The sequence below is a fragment of the Euprymna scolopes genome, chromosome 6 (genome assembly GCF_053919585.1).
Source record: "Euprymna scolopes isolate OS-2025 chromosome 6, ASM5391958v1, whole genome shotgun sequence".
NCBI classification, from domain to species: domain Eukaryota; kingdom Metazoa; phylum Mollusca; class Cephalopoda; order Sepiida; family Sepiolidae; genus Euprymna; species Euprymna scolopes.
In genome coordinates, this window is record NC_136487.1 from 92,604,261 (window position 1) to 92,622,385 (window position 18,125).

Here is an 18,125-nt window from a genome sequence, read left to right on the forward strand (position 1 = left end):
GGATTGACTTGAGAGAAAGAGGGATTAAAAGATCTTGTCAGAGAAAAGTTTGTTTGGAAATCAATTTCTAAAAGCCATCCAACACATGTCAACATATAAAATGGATATTAAAGCACATATGATGATGATGATTCTATAAAGATATTGTAAGGATTAAGTCTAACATTTTTAGTTCATTACTTTTTTAGGAAGCCACAGTAACAGATAAAAAACTGTTTGCTTATTCCTTGGTAATGGAGTGCTTTTTGGGTTTACATGTAGGAGATGGTTTTCCCAATTGTAATGGGTTATATGGTATAATTAATAGGAGAATAGCTTTGGAATCAGCTGAAGTTTCATATAAGAGATAGTTGGTTTTCAACACGTGTGATGTGAGAGATTTAAAGTTAGATTGAATTAGAATGTTTAAGGTTCCGAGAGATCTGTATGTTTAAATCATAAGGATGATTCAATGAGAAGCAACTTCTAGTTAAGGAAATGGAGCTCCATTAGTTAATTGGATGAATTATATTTAAAATTAAAATTGTCCTTCATGAATATACAAACCTTCCAAGAAAACAATCCACAGGACATCTTCACCTCTGGTCCATGAAAAACATACATTATAACATGATAGCCACTACATTGTATACAACAAAAATTGATTGAATAACACAAAGCATTTTTAGAAAATAATAATTTTTGTTTGTAAAAACTCTTGTCTGTCTTTAGCAGTCTTTTAGAATTACAATCATAAGTCTGTTTCTAGTACGCAGCAACTCAGTCTCTCATTTTATGTGCATATGTTTGTATCATGTCTACCCATTTTGTTGTCAGGTGGTAGATGCGGGCAATAGGAATGTTCACTTCTCTCTTTCTGAGCGTTCACAAAACCGAAGGTATTCTGTTGATGCAGCCACCATCCATCTTGTTGATGGCAGCAGTTGCAATCTTGATGGTGACAACGTAAGTTCTCTGGCCACCATCACTGCTTAAAACAAAGGAATCCAGAAAATGTCCCTCTCACTACTCCCCTCTTCACATTGCATGCTGAAAGGAAATTTAGAATTGCCGTTTTGTCTGCCACAAATCAGCATTTGTTTGTTTTCTGATGCCACCACTGATATCATTAATCCTATTTAATATTAATCAAGTTTATTTATGTATGCAATTTTCTCACACATGTTCACTAATGACATTAACTCAAATGTCTTATTGCTTTTCCTGTGGTTATAAGTCGATATTTATTGTGTTGTCTTGTGGCTATGATGTTTCTTTTTGTTTTGTTTTTCTATATTTAAATATATAGTTCCTGTGTTTGCTCTTTTTCTAGTAGCTTTCATCATTATTTTAATAAAATTTGATAATTTGTAATTAGTCATTTCTTAAAACAAAAAGCTCTACTCCTACATACTTGATGCTATATCATTAGCTTTCTCTTTCATGCCTTCATAGGTTTGTCAGGTTCGTTTTTCACCACTTTCTTTTTCTCTTTATCTAAGAAAAATATTTTATCCTCGTTTGGCCATGAATTTGCCGATTGAAAAACCTTCCTGAAAATGGGGTCACTTGTAGGCTGTCAGTGACTCATGATGCTTTAGGACAGGATCTCGATGGCTGAGCATTCTGTGGTTTGATGACTTTGGCTTTTACTTTGGCTGCACAGGAGATCAGAGAGGCCCAATTCAGTTGATTGGCTGGTCAGGTCCTGCCATATTATTATCTAAGTTCATCTCCAACCATATTATTCAATCTGATTCTTCTAAAAATAAAAGGCTTTTTTAATTTTCTCCCCAATTAAATAGAAGACTGTGTCTGGGTCAGTTGTGTAGTGAACAAAGATTAGCACTGCCAAGGAGTAATGTTTTCAAGGAACAATGATAGTACCCTCAATGTAAAATTTTCTTTTAGGAGTAATATTTTTTAAGCATAGTGCAATATATTCTGAGAGCAGTCTATCCTATAAATATAAAATAATTATCGTAATTATAGAATTACATTTGACAATTTTATTCAGAATTCAATAATCAATAGATGTTGATTCCTTTTTTCTGTAAATTAACATAATCTTAAGGAGTGGACAAATAATGACCTTGCCAAGGGTATGCAAAAGAAGGAGATAAAAATTGTAAGGAATTATTTTAATTTATAGGGAATAATTATACCTTAAATGATTAATTTATTGAAATCAAGGTTATCCCAACTTTAAAAGGTTATAGTTTTAACTTTTCTATTGTTAAAAAGTATTTTCTCTTTGATTGAACACAAATTTAAAAATATTGTTTTTGTGTAAAACAATTATTGTTTTCCATTAATTGTTTCTCCATTTATATTCAATATAGTGGATGGAGTAAGTTTTGGAAACTTTTCCATATTTCTTTTGCTTATTAATGACAGAAGTTCACTAAACTTATTTTATCTAATTCTAACTCTTGCAATCACCCTAGCATCTATTAATGTTGATATCTCTAGAGATGATGTTTGGAAATGTTATACCAAAATAATTATTCATTAGTAAAAAAAAAAAAAAAAAAAAGAAAGAAAATTATGTAATAATAATGTGTAAAATCCTATTTTAATTATTTACCAAAGAATTATCTTAAATATTGATTCAGTTAAAATTATGGAAAGATTATAAGTTAAAATTGAGAAAATTATAAATTTCAAAATCATAAAATAAAATGCCTAATTGTAAAAGAAAAAAAAAGAAGAAGACTATTGATGGTATCAAGTGTTTGATTAGCTATCAACAAATCACCTTTGCTGGGGTGCATGGATTTATTTGCTTTTCATCATCTGCTTTAGTATATAGAGCTATTGAACATGTTCTTCAATCCAGGATCAATGTGTAACATCTGTTCAATCTCTGAGTCTTATAGACTAGCATTCATACTGACCATGAAACCTATAGTATTAGGTTGGTGCAAAAATAGTTGTTTTTTGATGTTCAACTTCAAAAGATCATAACTTCTTTCATGATAAACTTTATTAATCGAAATAAGAACCATTAGAATCAACATATTTTTGCCAACAAGAAGCAAGTTTATTTATCCCATTAGCTTATAATTCCAGAGTTCTTGAAGCGATGAAGTCATTGAAGGCAGATTCAGCATCATTTCGGGTTTTAAAGCATTTTTTGCTCAGGAAGTTGTCGAGATGCTTGAAAAAGTGATAATCGGGAGGGCAAGAGGTCCAGTGAATATGGTGGATGAGGCAGAATCTCGTAGCCCAATTCGTTCAGCTTCTGCAGGGTTAGTTGAGCAGCATGCGGGCAAGCGTTGTCATGAGAAGAATTGATCCCTTCATATTGACCAATCTCAGGCACATACATTGGAGCTTCTGGTACATTTTGTCAATTTGTCAGCAGTACTTCTTCACCATAATCGTTTCGCCTGGATTCAAGAAGCTGTGATGGATTAGACCGGCTGCAGGCCACCAAACAGTCACCATAGTCTTTTTTTGGTGCAATTTCGGCTTCGGGAAATGTTGTGGAGCTTCCCGGCATCCAACCACTGTGCTGAATGTCACTGGTTGTCATAGAGGTTCCACTTCTCATCACATGTCATAATCCGCTCGAGAAATGGGTTGTTTTTGTTGTGCAGAAGAAGTGTAGAAGACCCCTCAAAATGACGATTTTTTTTATTATCGTTCAATTCATGCAGCACTCATTTATCCAACTTTTTGACTTCCCTATTTGCTTTAAATGGCGAATGACTGTTGAGTGGTCGACCTCGAGTTCAACAGCAACTTCTTGTGTGGTTTTGTGAGGATCGGCTTCAATTAAGGCTTTCAAATGTTCGTTATCAACTGCAGCCGGCCGCAACCATCTTCATCTTCGAGACTTTCATTACCATTGCGAAATTTCTTGAACTACCATTGTGCCACATGTTCGTTAGTGGTTCTTGGGCCAAACACATCATTGATATCACAAGCTGTCTGTTTGAACTGGAACAAGAAAATCGTGTGGATCTGAATTTTGTCCATGCTGTTGAAAAACCTGCAAAAAAATGAATGAAGAGATTGAAAACGGTAACGAATAACACGATTTGATAGAGCAAAAAATATGCTTCAAAATGATATATAACATTTTTTTTTTTTTTTGGCTATATATATATCAATGAATTAATTCAGAAATCATATATTGTTTTTACAACAACCTAATATGATACCCGAAGAAGGTATATGTTTAGCAATAAATGGATAATGATTAGATCTTTGGTGGAGATATATTTGATTGGTAGTTTCCTTCATGTAAGTTTCTTATAGGTATTTATTTTCAAGGTGAAAGTAATTTATAGAAAATCTGTTTATTTTTATATTAGATACAGAAAAATGAAGAATTTTTCTTTTAAAGAGAGTTTTGATTTAAAAAAAAAAAAAATATATATATATATATATATATATATATATATATACACGAAAATATTAACAGAAAAATCAAGTCTAAAGATATTGCTGAAATAAATTCAACTGCATTTGTATAGTGATATATATAACTAAAAGAATATCTATCCCAGGATGTGTAAAAGTCCAGAACAGTTTAAAACCAACATATGATACTAAACGTTATATCTATAATTCTTCCAATTCCGATCAAAATTCATTACATGCTTTTGAGTCTAGAAAATTTAGGCATTAAACTTGAGATTTCTTAAGAAGAAACTGACATTTAGGGAATCTTGCTTAATTGATGTCTAATGACCATGAATCAGATTAAATAAAAATCTGAAATATTTAAATTATTATGACCCCCTCCCTTCTCCACTACTCTAAAGGAATTGAAATTTGAGGAATATTTATTGATGTCTAATACTTATTGTTAAAATTTCACAAAAATTTGAAGTATCTAAACTTTCAGAAGACTTCCATCTCCTTTGCATAAAACTAAATTAAACTAAATTTAGCCCACATTATCACCCCCTACATCTAGTAGCTGTGATAGCTTAATTAGTTTAGACAAATATATAAACATATACATATCTAATATTATATAGACAGAGATATAATATATGGAATATGACCCATCTATTTCAGAAAACCTTTTCAAATGTACAATGGAATTTTTTTCTGATATCTCTAATGATAAAATCGACACAGGTTGTCAAACGATTCTCCTTATTAACAATAATGAATAATGAAAAAAAAAAAGTTAATAAAATGTCTTTTTTGACATTTTCATAGACTCAATTTTAATGGTGGAAACTGATACGGCTCATGATTTTGAAAGCCGGCTTATAATTTTTGTAAACTTCTGATTACTTTTTGATTGTGTCTTAAAGATTAAAGTCCAAACTCTTAGTCTCTAAAAAATATATATATATGAGCAAACAGTTAATAAAATATGTTAAAAAACACTTTGAAATGAATTAAAAACATATTTAATCTGAAAAGGAAACACTAGATAAATGGATAGTCCTTAATCCGCGGAGTTTCGAAGAAATATTCTCCTTCACATCAGAGGGTAGGAATTGTCAAAATGCGGGATCGGATTTTGCATGCAGAAGTATTTGATGAAACAACAAGTAAGTCAAAGATCTTACTTGAAAACAAAATAAGTTAAGCAGAGGGAATATGGTAAAGAAAAAGGTGATTACACATGAATGGATAGTCTGGTGGAAGATAAAAAATCCAGTGATGGTAAAATCCAAATCTAAAACTTCAAGAAAGTTAAAAGATATATATATATATATATATATATAAATATTTTATTGGTGAAAAAAAGTTTGGAAAAATGTTTTCACTGTGGCTTTGAAAACTCAAAAGATTAGATAAATTTGAAAGTTAAATAAATTTATGTTAAAAATTTCTTGAAAGATTAGTTTTCTGGGATAATTTAAAAGAAAAATCTTAAGATATTGAATTAAAAAAAACACACCTAGTTTTTACAAAAAAAAGAAGAAGTCTTTTAGTCTTAAAATGCGAGAGTTTAGTAACTGATGCAGCTTCACACAATCAAAACGACAAGCAAATCATCACATAAGTTCTATAGAAGCCTAAAAAAGTAAATTCTATTTTAAAATTTATTTTGAAACATACGTTAATTTTTTAAGATTATAAAAAAATATTCTTTAAGTTAGGTAATCCTATTTTGTTTTAATAAAAAGAAAATGCTTATTTAATTAGAATATTTAGTTTTTTTACATGATTTAATTTATTTTTTAATGTATTGTAATGATAAATGAATCCTTTTTAAATAAAAGTGCATTTTAAGTGTGAATAAAGTCAATTAACATCATTGATTACACTGAAAAATAAGCTAAAATATTTATTAATAAATAAATAAATAAATAAATAGAATAGGGTGAGTTAAATGCAAATCCTGTTTGTTTTTGTTTTTTTACCATCCATATTTGTTTATCAAAAATAATACCATTTTTTAAAAAAATATTATTTTCTTGGTGATTCTGGATCTCAACTTTTCAATTTTATTTTCATTTTCAAGATTGTAAAACAAAAAAAAAAATTCTTATGCTGATGTTTACATCATCATATGTACAAGAAAAATATATTACATTTGCAATTTTCGCAAGAATTGTTATTAAAATCACATAAAATATTTTTTGGTGAAAATATTGAATAAACAATGCTTAATTCAATGATAATATTATTAGTTCAAGAAATTAATTTTTCTGTGAGTTCTGTGAGTTATATTAATTAACACTGACTTTAGGACCTCTTTTTGTAATCTTCCTGAAATATTAAAAATTTTTAATTGTTAACATTTACGATGCTTTATTTTCATAAAAAAAAGCAAACATAAATTCATGTGTCTTTTTTTAATACTTAAAACTAAGTTTTTTGTTTACACAGAATAATACATTTTCACTAAAATTAAAAAAATTAGTTCATTTTATTGTGCGATTGTTTATAAATACTGAAAATTTAATTAAAATTGGTTGATTTCCTGAATTTAGATTCTCAAGGGGAGTGGTCAAACTGCTTATACATTTTAAAGATCAGCCATTCATTTTGCACGTACCTAAACTATGCTGAATCATCAGACTTAATGTTATATATATATATTATATAATCTTACTGTAAACATTGATGTAGAAGATATAAGAATTATTTATCTATAGAGATACCACTACTATAAAATGCAAAGAAACTAGAATAATATATAACAAATAAAAAATAGGTCTAATAATAGAAATAACTACAAATATTAAACAAGTAAATTTTATGATTAATCTATATACAAAGACTTTTGCCAATCATACATGAAAGAAAATATCAATCATATATATCAGTTCATTTGACATTAATCAAACATGTCCCTAAACCAATTGAAAGTGGAATTAGTAATAATTAATGGATAAATTTTTCAATGAACGTAAAATTTCATATAATAAAGCATTAAAAAATAGTAGATATAAAAATAATTATATTAATTATAACAAATATGAAATAATTATAGATAAAGAAAAACTGTAGAAAAATAATTTGCTTACATCTCTATTCAACAAAAATTGTTAAAACCAAACCAGGAAAGAAAGTATTTAAACCTAATCAATTTAGCTCACCTCCAACACTTTATGCAAAATATTTAATTAAAAATGATAATAATAATGTATAAAATATTTAGTTAAAAATAATAAATATTAGAATTGATAAGAACTAATATCAACATAAACAATGATAACTGTAAAAGGATTGAAAATTGTGTCTTTAATATTCGTTGATACATCTTGCAGCTATGTTCCCCAAAGAAAATACAACAAAACAGTAAGCATTTTGAAACCATAAATTTTCCTTTTTGTGATGAGAAATACAAAGAGCACACTACCTTTTGAATATTTAAGTCCCAACTTGAAACAACAAAACACCAATAGTAAAGTGGAAAATTATGAAAAAAGTTCAGACATATAAATCTCTAAATACAGCAGGTTATGTATGTCTTAATGAGAAATTAGAACCTAATAAGGTTCACTGTTAGAGAAAAACTTTGAAGCCAAAAAATTTCTATTAACTGTAAACAAATTTGTTTCTATATGTGATAGGTTATTAGGATATAAAAATTAATTTTTTCTTGTTCTTATAAGCAAGGAGTGAAGTGGAATTACTGGTAGGTTGAGAGTTAATGGAGATAAATAGAAACTCATATGGAGAAAGTATATTTTGATGACAAAGTTATTGAGATTGCTCAGAAGTTTTGTTACCTTGGTGATACCATTGAAGCAAAGGGTTCTAGTGTGATTGCAATAGTTGAGAATAGATGAAGTTCAGGGATTTTCTACCATTACTAACCATCAGTGTTACTACTGTCAACTATAGGAAGGGTCTATCAGGTATGTGCATAAAGTGTGATGTATGGAAGTGAAGTAATCTGGACAATATAGGAAAATGTGTATGGAACAAGTAACTTTGTTGGTATAATCATATTGTAAGAATGGATGAAAGTTCTTATGTTAGTAGATGTGGAACAGTTGAAATAGCAGGGTTAGTTGGTGAGGGGAAAGTCAAGTAAAATATGGGAAAACATGATAAGGATGAATTTGAGAAAAAGAATGATAAAGAAAGGCTTGGCCGGAGATAGGTTAGTTTGGAAGTCAATTTCTTTAAGCCATCCAGCACATGGATGTTAAACTGAATATGTTTATGATGCAACAAATTATTTTAAATAATTTCCAACTAATATTTTTGATTGGAAACACATTTCATATATATATATATATATATATATATATATTTATCAATTATTTTACAACAATATCTGTTGACAAAGCAAAAATATACTAATCAATTTATACGTAGATGCATAAATTGAAAAAAAAAAATAGTTCATCTATATATGCCAAGACATTTTATGTGTGTGCATATGTTAACATGTTCATACACAAGTAAAAAAAAAAATGAGATTATGGGATCAGTAAAGATGGTTATTAGTTATTAACCTGATGTCACTAAGGTAAACATTTCTGTTTTGTCTATTTTAAAATATATTGCTCTAAAATTAGTTATATTGTCTCATTGATTAAAACAGTAAAATTGTAATCCATTTCAAAAAGTGACATTCGTTTTAGTGTTTTGAAGAATATTTAGCTGACAATTATTTTCATGCTAAAATATTTGTGAAAATAATTTAATTGCTACAATTTTAAAAACCATAAATAAACTTTTAGAGAATATTTGACAATTATTTTTATGGAAGAAAAAAATACATTTAAAAAAAAATAATATTAACCCTGACAGACTTGTTATTTCAAAAAATATATTATTTTAATAATTTCTACAGATGTGGAAAGCACAGTGGATTTCCATAGAGTTTCGTTAGTTTAATATTAATGAAATGAACTAGCTGTATTTTCCTGGTTGAAACTCCTGAAAGTTTATTTATTTTTTACACTTCTGGACTATGATTTTAGGCTTTAACAGTAGTTTGAATATTATGCTAAAATATATATAATTTAATTAAATATAATTAGAATAAAAACGTATTAAATAAATAATATTTTTTTGTTTAGATAAAACACAAAATCGATCTTTGAATTTTTAATTAAATAGAAATTTTGTAGAGTTTAAAAAATATTAGCCATAAGAAATAGAATAAATTAACATTTTACGAAACATTAACATTATTAGTAATATCCAATTATTTTAACTACCCAATGTTTTCTGAATCTTTACTTTTTTTACTTAAGAATCTTAATATAATTTTTTTAAAACATTGTCTTGAATGTTTGCTTTCTTTAAAAATTAAATCCACTTTGAATGTATGTGCACCCATATTTCTAAAGTTTCTTTAATGTGTATGGAAGCCAGATAAACCTCATTTAAATCTGAAACGAGTGCTTTTGATGGATTTTTATTAAATTCATTTTTTTTTCTTACAGTAGGTTATTTAAAATTTTGTTTTACTTTTGATTTATATTTCATAATGCTGTTTTGCATTATTTCAAGAAATATTCAATTAGAAAACTGATGACATAATTTGCAATTATCTGTATTAATAAAACCATATGAATACCTTCCAAGTATAAACTTGGAAAGTATTCATATGGTTTTATTAATACATTTATTAATTAATTATATTGTGTATATCCTTGGAATGAAAATAACAGCTATTATAAAATTTACAGTAATCATTTAACATATAAAGTTATCTTGCTGGATTTTTAAAGTCAGACCCAAATAGTAGTCTGTTTAACATTGACACTTAATTCTAACTAGCCTATTTTTTTCCACCTGAAAATACTTTTACTGGATGAAAAACTTTTTTTAGAGCCAAGACATTTTCTTACCTACTAAATATTATTGAACAGTAAAGGAAAGAAATTATGTAATGAGTTATTTCCCCTGATTTTTTTTCTCCAAAAATAAGTATTTAAAAACGTTATATTTTTAAACATCAAAAGTTTCCACAATAATTACATGTTTTTACTATTAATTGCTTAATGTCTGTCAAGTACTAAAATATAAATAAATTCTTATTTCCCAAAATAATTTGATTACGAAATTAAATTCACCAAAATCAATTTTTTTTTTTTTTTTTTTTTAATAAACAAGCCAATAATATTTTTATTTACTCTTGGATAATGCCGGGTAGGTATAGATAGTTATTTAAAAAATTATCTCATTAATAAACTTTAGCATGAAAAATGTGTAACAATCTTCATTTCATGAAATGTAAGGAACATTAGTGATAATCACTGCTTTCGGCTTGACATCATTTTCATTGCATCCCACATTAGTACCATCAATCATACAATGTGCATTTCTTTTGCCATTTAAAAAATTGCATCATTAAAGTGTAAATGTTTAAATCATGTCGGTTTCACAAATTTTGTTTTGATGGTGATGTATAAATAATAAACTAGAAATAACTATTTCTCTGGATTTTTATGTTTACTTTTTCTATTGCAGTTGGAATTATCCAGAGTGATATTTTTTTAATCTGTAGGCGTTTTTATTTTTTTCAACGACTATTCAATTATTCTTTTGGTAGCTTGTTACTTTTTTCCTATTTTTTTTCTTTCAGATTTAATCTGAAAACCTAAATGTCAATTAATTTTGCTGCTATTTTTTATGGACAGAAGACAAGACATACTTTTAAAAAGACAGTCTGGACTTCATCAAATCGGATTCCGACCACATGCACATACTTAGACACACACACACACACACACACACGTTTAGGTATCAAAGCAATCAGTTCTTCCAAATTTGGCAAGTGTCGATAGCCTCCTGGAAAATGTGGCTTATTTTTTTGTCCCTTAACTCTCGCCTAATAATTGCCTGTTTAATCTCCTTTAAATTCCCAGCTCCTGTCTTATAATGTAGTTTAGTTCCCTGATTCCCTGTACCCCTGTGCTAATAAATGTCATATTAGTGAAACTGTTGGTCATCTAAGTAACATTCTCTATGCTGTGGCTCGTGCCTTCCTGTTTGCAGGTAATGCCCCATCCCGGCAACAATGGCACTCGTTGGATCTCTTCATGGGTGAAAAGCAACCGGATAGAAATGCTGGTGGCAGACGAGAGTACCGACAGAGGCGTAGTGGCAACACGGCCCAGTAGCGCTCCGGGTAGTGCTGTGCAGTCACCCGTGCACCAGAAGAAAGGGCTGAATCTCCTGCCTGAGGTGGTCAGTATCCTCTAACTCTCACCGATGCATGTTTACATTTCCTCTTTTCATTCTCTCTCTCTCTCTCTCTCTCATCCTCTAACTTTCTCTCCACATCACTTTCCAAAGCTTCTGTATCAATTTTAACATCTAAACCTTTGCATCTGTTGTACCCCCTTCCCCAACCATCCCAACCTCCCAAAATAAACCTTTATACTTTAACAACTTAACACAATAATCCACTATTTTGGCAACTTTGAAGATGGCTAAAAACTTCAATTATCAATCTGAGTCTGACTCTAAAATAACATTTTGCAAGCTTATCAACAAAAGACAACCTTCTTTCAAACTGATTCAATAATTTTTGACTACAAAAGTTGGAGTCCAGACTGTTGGCAGAATGAAATCAATTTTGCGTTTCCTTGTATTTGTGTCAACATTGTTTATACATCACCAATTCATTTTTTGTTTTTCTTTTGCTAGTTTCAACTGTTGTTGCCATTTCATATCACATTACATATAAAAATGCCATTCTTACATGATAAATGACATTTGAGTCAGAAGTATTGAGATGAATCCTTATTAGCTATCTTTACCAGGTGTTGTCCCAGTGGAGGGCTTAAAAAATTAATATATAGCCATGCTTACAATTGTTATTTTGAATATAAAAAAATTCATTTTACTTTTCCCTTTATTTTAGATTTTAATAAATATTTGATTAAAAACAAAGAAAATTAATGCTTATTTATCAAAGTTATGAATAGACGATAAACACGCACATATCTTTCTCCAATAGTTTTATTAACAGAGATTTTACTAAGCATTTATTTTTTTTTAATCTCTCAACCCCAATCTTCTTTCCATTAATCTTCTAATAAAATGACTTTCTGGAGTAAAGATTTCACAGTTTACTGTTTTCGTAAATAAAATATTTTTAATCCTAATGAAACTTAACTAAACAACTGTAATAAACTAATTAGATTGTAATCTTTAGTGATTTTGTTGCTTGAAATGTTGAGGGGGAGAGAGGAGAATTGTAAATACATGTTTATACATGAATGCTCAAAGGAAGGTACTATTTTCTAAGAAGGATATATTTATAAATCAATTCATTTTTTTTATGTATTATTTTTAAAATGAATCTTTAATTAAAGTAAGAAAATATTTTGTGTAAAAATTTGCCCTGGATTTTCGTAATAAAGATATAAATTAAATTGAAATAAAAAAATAAATAGAAATCAAATTTATAAATAAAAAATGAACATTTCTATTATTTAATGAATTTATAAATAAAAAAAATGAACGTTTCTATTATTTTATAATTTGGAACAAACATTCTTGCATCAATGTACATGCATAGAAACTGACCTATGTGCTCAGCTACTTTCTCACATGATGCAGCGACCATGTGAGACCCATTTTCTCTGGTAACTGTCTGGTAAGAATTATGACATTTGTTTGCAAATCAAGTAACTTCTATAATGAATATGAAACTGTTTTTTTCACTACCATTGAATATTATGTAAAGGAATTGTACATATTATTGTATTGTTAGTTGTTTCACCATATACAGACAACAAACATGGCAGTAAGTAGACCAAAAACTAAGCATCCATGCATTACAAATGAAAGTGAAAAATAGTATGCAATATTTATTCACTATTTCTTAAAAAATATTTCTAAAATAAAAAAATGTTTTATGTATATCAAAGAACGTTGTTGGTTCGCATGCAAGTACACACTATACTAGATTTGTAAATATTACCTGTGCACAGGATATGTTAAAAAGTCTAATATTATTGAAAAACAAATCTGATGTCATTGTCCTGCAGCGAACAAATGTAAACATATTAACCGATCACTGATCAATAGTGAGATTGGTACAAAGTAAAAGTTTATTCTATTAATTTTTTGTGGTGATGACGACAATGCGTACAGTCATAGTAGATACCATACGAGGGGTGAAAATACTGTCACTTTTCACTGAAAATTTAATCAAAGAGAAACCTTTGAGTAGGACTAAATCTTAAAATCAGTAAATATGATTGAAAACAATTTTTTTATCTGACATAAACAAAATCAATGCAAAAAAAAAAAAAAATTCTTTTTTTTGTGCAACCTTTATTTATTAATGTATTTCGATTAATGAAATAGTGGAAAATTTCACTTTATATGTAAGATATTAGTTGAGGATAAATTTCTAAGCGGCTTCCAAGGTTGACTCCATCCATTCAGCACGGCTGTAACTACTCACTATACGAGTTTGTGCATCCATCCATAGCCCCTGAACCCCTGGAGGGGCATAGGCCATCTACAACTTTGTAGATGTTTTTGTAGCGGGGAGTTCTTTTTACAGGGTGAGGGTGCTGGCCCCACACCCAACCTTCCCAGAAGATACATACAGCGCCTAGCCTTCTCAAATGGTCACCCATCTGGTACTGGCCAGGCTCAACGTTACTTAACTTTGGTGATTTGGCGAGAACCGGTATATCAACGTGATTGTGCTGCATAACATGAGTTTGTAGTGTAATTCAAATCTTGTCGGTAACTGAATACTTGATGCTTCGCCAGGGCTATCAAGGGTATTTTTTATCGTGACGCCATCACTAGATGGGGTGCTTACCACAGCTTAAGAGAGTCCCATCTACCCTTGAGTTGAATACATTCCTCTAATTCTGAATTTTTCTTTTTTCTTGAATAAATGAAGGACCATTTTCAAATTTCATATTTATATGAAGATTATTTAAAAATAGAATCATCTTTGTAGTTAGAATTGTTTTTTATTTGATATATTACTAATTTTTACTGCTTTTTTTTAATTACAATTCTGAATTATTTGTACATGTATTCTATGATTTCATATTTTTTAATGATCAGAAATAACAAACTTACACATAACTCTTATTATTAGTCTTTTGTAATGTGCCTTATTCGAAGTTAACAATCATAAAATAAATGCAAAAGTCACTTGAAAGTTGTAATGAACAAGAGAATGGAACACCTAGGTTGAGAGATGATCGCCAGTTTATATGCAAAAACGGAAGACAATATAGACAAATAAAACTCTGATGTAAATGTGAAGACTATTGAGGTTAAAAAATCCTGAAAATTTGTAATCCTGGTAGTACTAGTAGAACACAGGAAACAGCTGATACTGTTGTGATTGCAAGAGTTAGGAGTAAATGGAATCAGTTTGGGGAACTTTTGCCATGAGTAACCAGCAGAGCGTTAGTGTTTTCAACTTATGAAAGAGTCTATCAGGCATGTGTGTGTACGATGTAATACCTGGAAATGAAACTTGGCCAGTGAGTGATATGAGAATGATATGATGGATATGTAATCTGGGTGCTAAAAACAGGTTTACACTTCGATAGCATAACTATCTTGGAAAAATGGATTAGTTCTTGAATTAGTAGACATTAGGCATAGAAGACCAAGGAAAACATGAAAGTTATAAGGATGGATTTGAGAGAGAAGAATAAATAAAACCTTTTTTTTTGTTTTTTTGGTCACCACTTATCAAGGCCTGGAAGCCACTCAGGGATAAGGGTTATTGTAAGTACAGTACGTTAGTGTGGATATTTAGAGTGTCTACTTAAGGGGCGGTTCATCAGGAATTTGTTTACGTTGAACTTGAAGACATCCAAGTTGTAGTCAGGAGGGAAGCAGGCAGACGGTAACAGAGTTCCACAGGCGTGTAGTTCTAAGAAAGAAGCTTTGTTCATGGAATCTACATTTTGATTTAGGCATAGATAAAGAGTGGGGAAAGTTTTTGACAGTGGATTCAGCTAGACGGGTGTTTTTTGTAAAAGATTGGTGAGGGGAGACCAGAGATTGGAGTTCAGACGAGCACCTGCCATGGAAATAATGATAAAACAAAGATAGGCTTGCAATGTCTCTTCTGTGGGAGAGAGGTTGCAGGGAAGAGAAAAGGGCATCCCCCACTAAGCCACAAAGTCTATTTTGTACTCTGTCAAGGCAGGATACGCTGTTTTTAGCAGCTCCTGCCCAGATATGGCAACAGTATTCCATCCTTGGACGTACTTGGCTTTTATATAGATAGAGAATTGCATCAGTAGTGAGATATCTTCTGGAGCGGTAGAAGGATCCCACCATCTTTCCAGCAACCTTGGCAACAGACTTGATGTACGTGTTCCATTTCAGATCAGGAGTGAAGGTCAAGACCAGAAGCTTGTCAAAACATGGGGCTTCTCCTAGATGAGAGCCATCCATTTCAATTGATGCCAGATGGGGATCAGAGCGTTGATGATGTAAAGATAGGAGTTTGGTTTTAGATGCATTAAAAGTAACCAGCCACCTCTTCCCCCACTGAACCACTCGTTCAAGATCAGAGGAGAGAGAATCAGAGAGAGCTTTGTCATTTACAGCCTTTGATGTGTTGCTGTAGATGGTCTTGCCATCAGCATAGATGTCAACGAATGATTTAAATATGTGTTTAGGGAGATCATTGATGGAGATCAGGAAGAGAGTTGGGGCCAGAATGGACCCTTCAGGGACTCCAGCATTAATACTGCAGGCCTCTGATTTTTGTCCATCAATCACTACTCTTATGAGCCTATCAGAGAGAAATGATTTAATGATAGAGAGAATATTTCAACTTATACCATAGCTGGAGATTTTGTGAAGTAGGCCTTTATGCCATACCTTGTCGAAGGCCTTTGATATGTCAAGAGCAATTGCCCTGGAAAGGAAGCCTTTGTCAAGCGATTCACTAATCCTATGAGATATAACTGTTAGCACATCTGCAGTAGATCTTGCAGAACGGAAACCATATTGTGTGTCACTAAGAAGGTTATTTCTGCTGAGGTGGTTGACTATTTCTCTATTTAATATGGATTCCAGCAACTTACTCATGACACACAGGAGACATTGGTCTGTACTAATTAGAGATAGCTTAGTTTGTAAGTCAATTCATAAAAGCTCCTGAACACATCCCAGCATGTCAAACAGACGTTAAACTGATTTTTAAAAAATGTTATGAATATTTACTATAACGGATATTTCTGTAAACAAAACTTGGAATAGTATTTGATAGGATAATGCTATTAAACAACACTGTATGTAATATTTAGCAAAACTGATAATATAATGACCAATGTTATTAACGTTTAATTACTATTTTGAATTTTAAACATGCATATACAAAATATCTATATATATAGTAAGGGACTTTAGAATTTAATTTTAAGAAAAGTCAGCAAGACTATTTATATAGTCAAATGTTGATCATAACAGACTTTTTCAAGAGATTCTTTGCTTATTTTTTCATAAAAACTTTCCATTAATATTTACTCCAAAGGCCCGATCTTGCTAAACAATATTTGAGAAAAATGGCTATGATATATTTAAGCATCTAATATATTTATATAAGTTTAAAATAAATACTCTAATTTTTAACTTAAAACTAAAAGAGCTATGAAAACTGGAGTAATACCATTAAAACAAGCTACCTTTTTGTGCTCCAGAATTTATTTTTCTACATAGTCACCACCATTCTCAATACACTTTTGTCAAGAATTTGATAACGCATCTCTGTTTCTGGTGCACATTCATGACCGGTTACTTTCTCAAGAGTCTCACTCCATCAATATCTGTAATAGAGAGATGAAATTTTCAGCTCATGAATGCATAATTTTAGTCATCATAGTAATGCTATTTGCAATTCCTTCTGATCCATTCAGATGAAATAAAAAGATGGCATTACTTTTGGAATGCTCCTTGTATGGTATATTTTGCTGTTTATTACAATTTTTTTCATTTTTAGATAATAATAATAACAACAGTTTTTTTTATCATTCACTTAAAAGTTAGAAATAAATTACCAGCATTAATTTTGTCTCAAACTCTTTCATATTTTTATGATTTCCTTTCATGTTTAAAAGACTACATTAACACATTGTATTCGGATTATTAGGATTAATATGATTACGGGTTCCACAATGTTTGGCTGATGACAACTACAACTTTAAATTTTAAACTGAACTCTTTATAAAGTGTTTTGTTCAAAATTTTGTATAGGTTCCAGAGTTAGGCACAAATATTTTTAAATTCGACAATGTGCGCATAACAGAAGGCCAGATGTTACAAATAGCTAAGAAATTGTGCAAATGATGAGATCTTGTCCAATCCAAATAAAAATCATCAATCCTCATCTCAACCATTCCAAAACAGATTAACTCTTGTTTGTTTAGATGCAAAGTAATATTCCGCCTGGAGAAAATAAGTTTTAACTTGAAGCTATCCTCATCTAATTCTTTCTGGATTGCCAACTACATTTGTCAAACTTTTTTTTTATATATATGTTTTATTCAAGTAAAGTAGAATACTTTTAACATTCGCTCTTTGAATCCATTTGTTTTCTCTTTGCAGCCAATTCAAACCCCAATGAGGAAGTTATCAGCCCGTGAACAAAGAGATTGTAATGTTATAGGTATAAAACAACACCTCTCCCACCTTTTTCTTTCACTTTCTCTTTAGTCAATTTCAGGAAATTAATCCCTCAGTTGTCTCTTGTAAGATTCTTTTGAAACTGATCATATCAATTTATTATTTAGTACAACTTT

At 30.1% G+C, this 18,125-nt stretch overlaps 1 protein-coding gene across 2 annotated transcripts in view; it reads left to right on the forward strand.

The window, feature by feature from the left end:
• Positions 1-18,125, forward strand: part of LOC145277792 (dynamin-1-like protein) — a 103,510-nt gene that overhangs the window by 73,890 nt on the left and 11,495 nt on the right. Inside the window, exons 13-14 of one of the 2 annotated variants that reach the window (XM_080129608.1) lie at positions 11,371-11,562; positions 17,932-17,992. In XM_080129608.1, coding sequence (XP_079985734.1) covers positions 11,371-11,562; positions 17,932-17,992 — 253 coding nt within the window. The remainder of the gene's footprint in view (positions 1-11,370; positions 11,563-17,931; positions 17,993-18,125) is intronic. The other variant, XM_080129609.1, reaches the window with a different exon arrangement.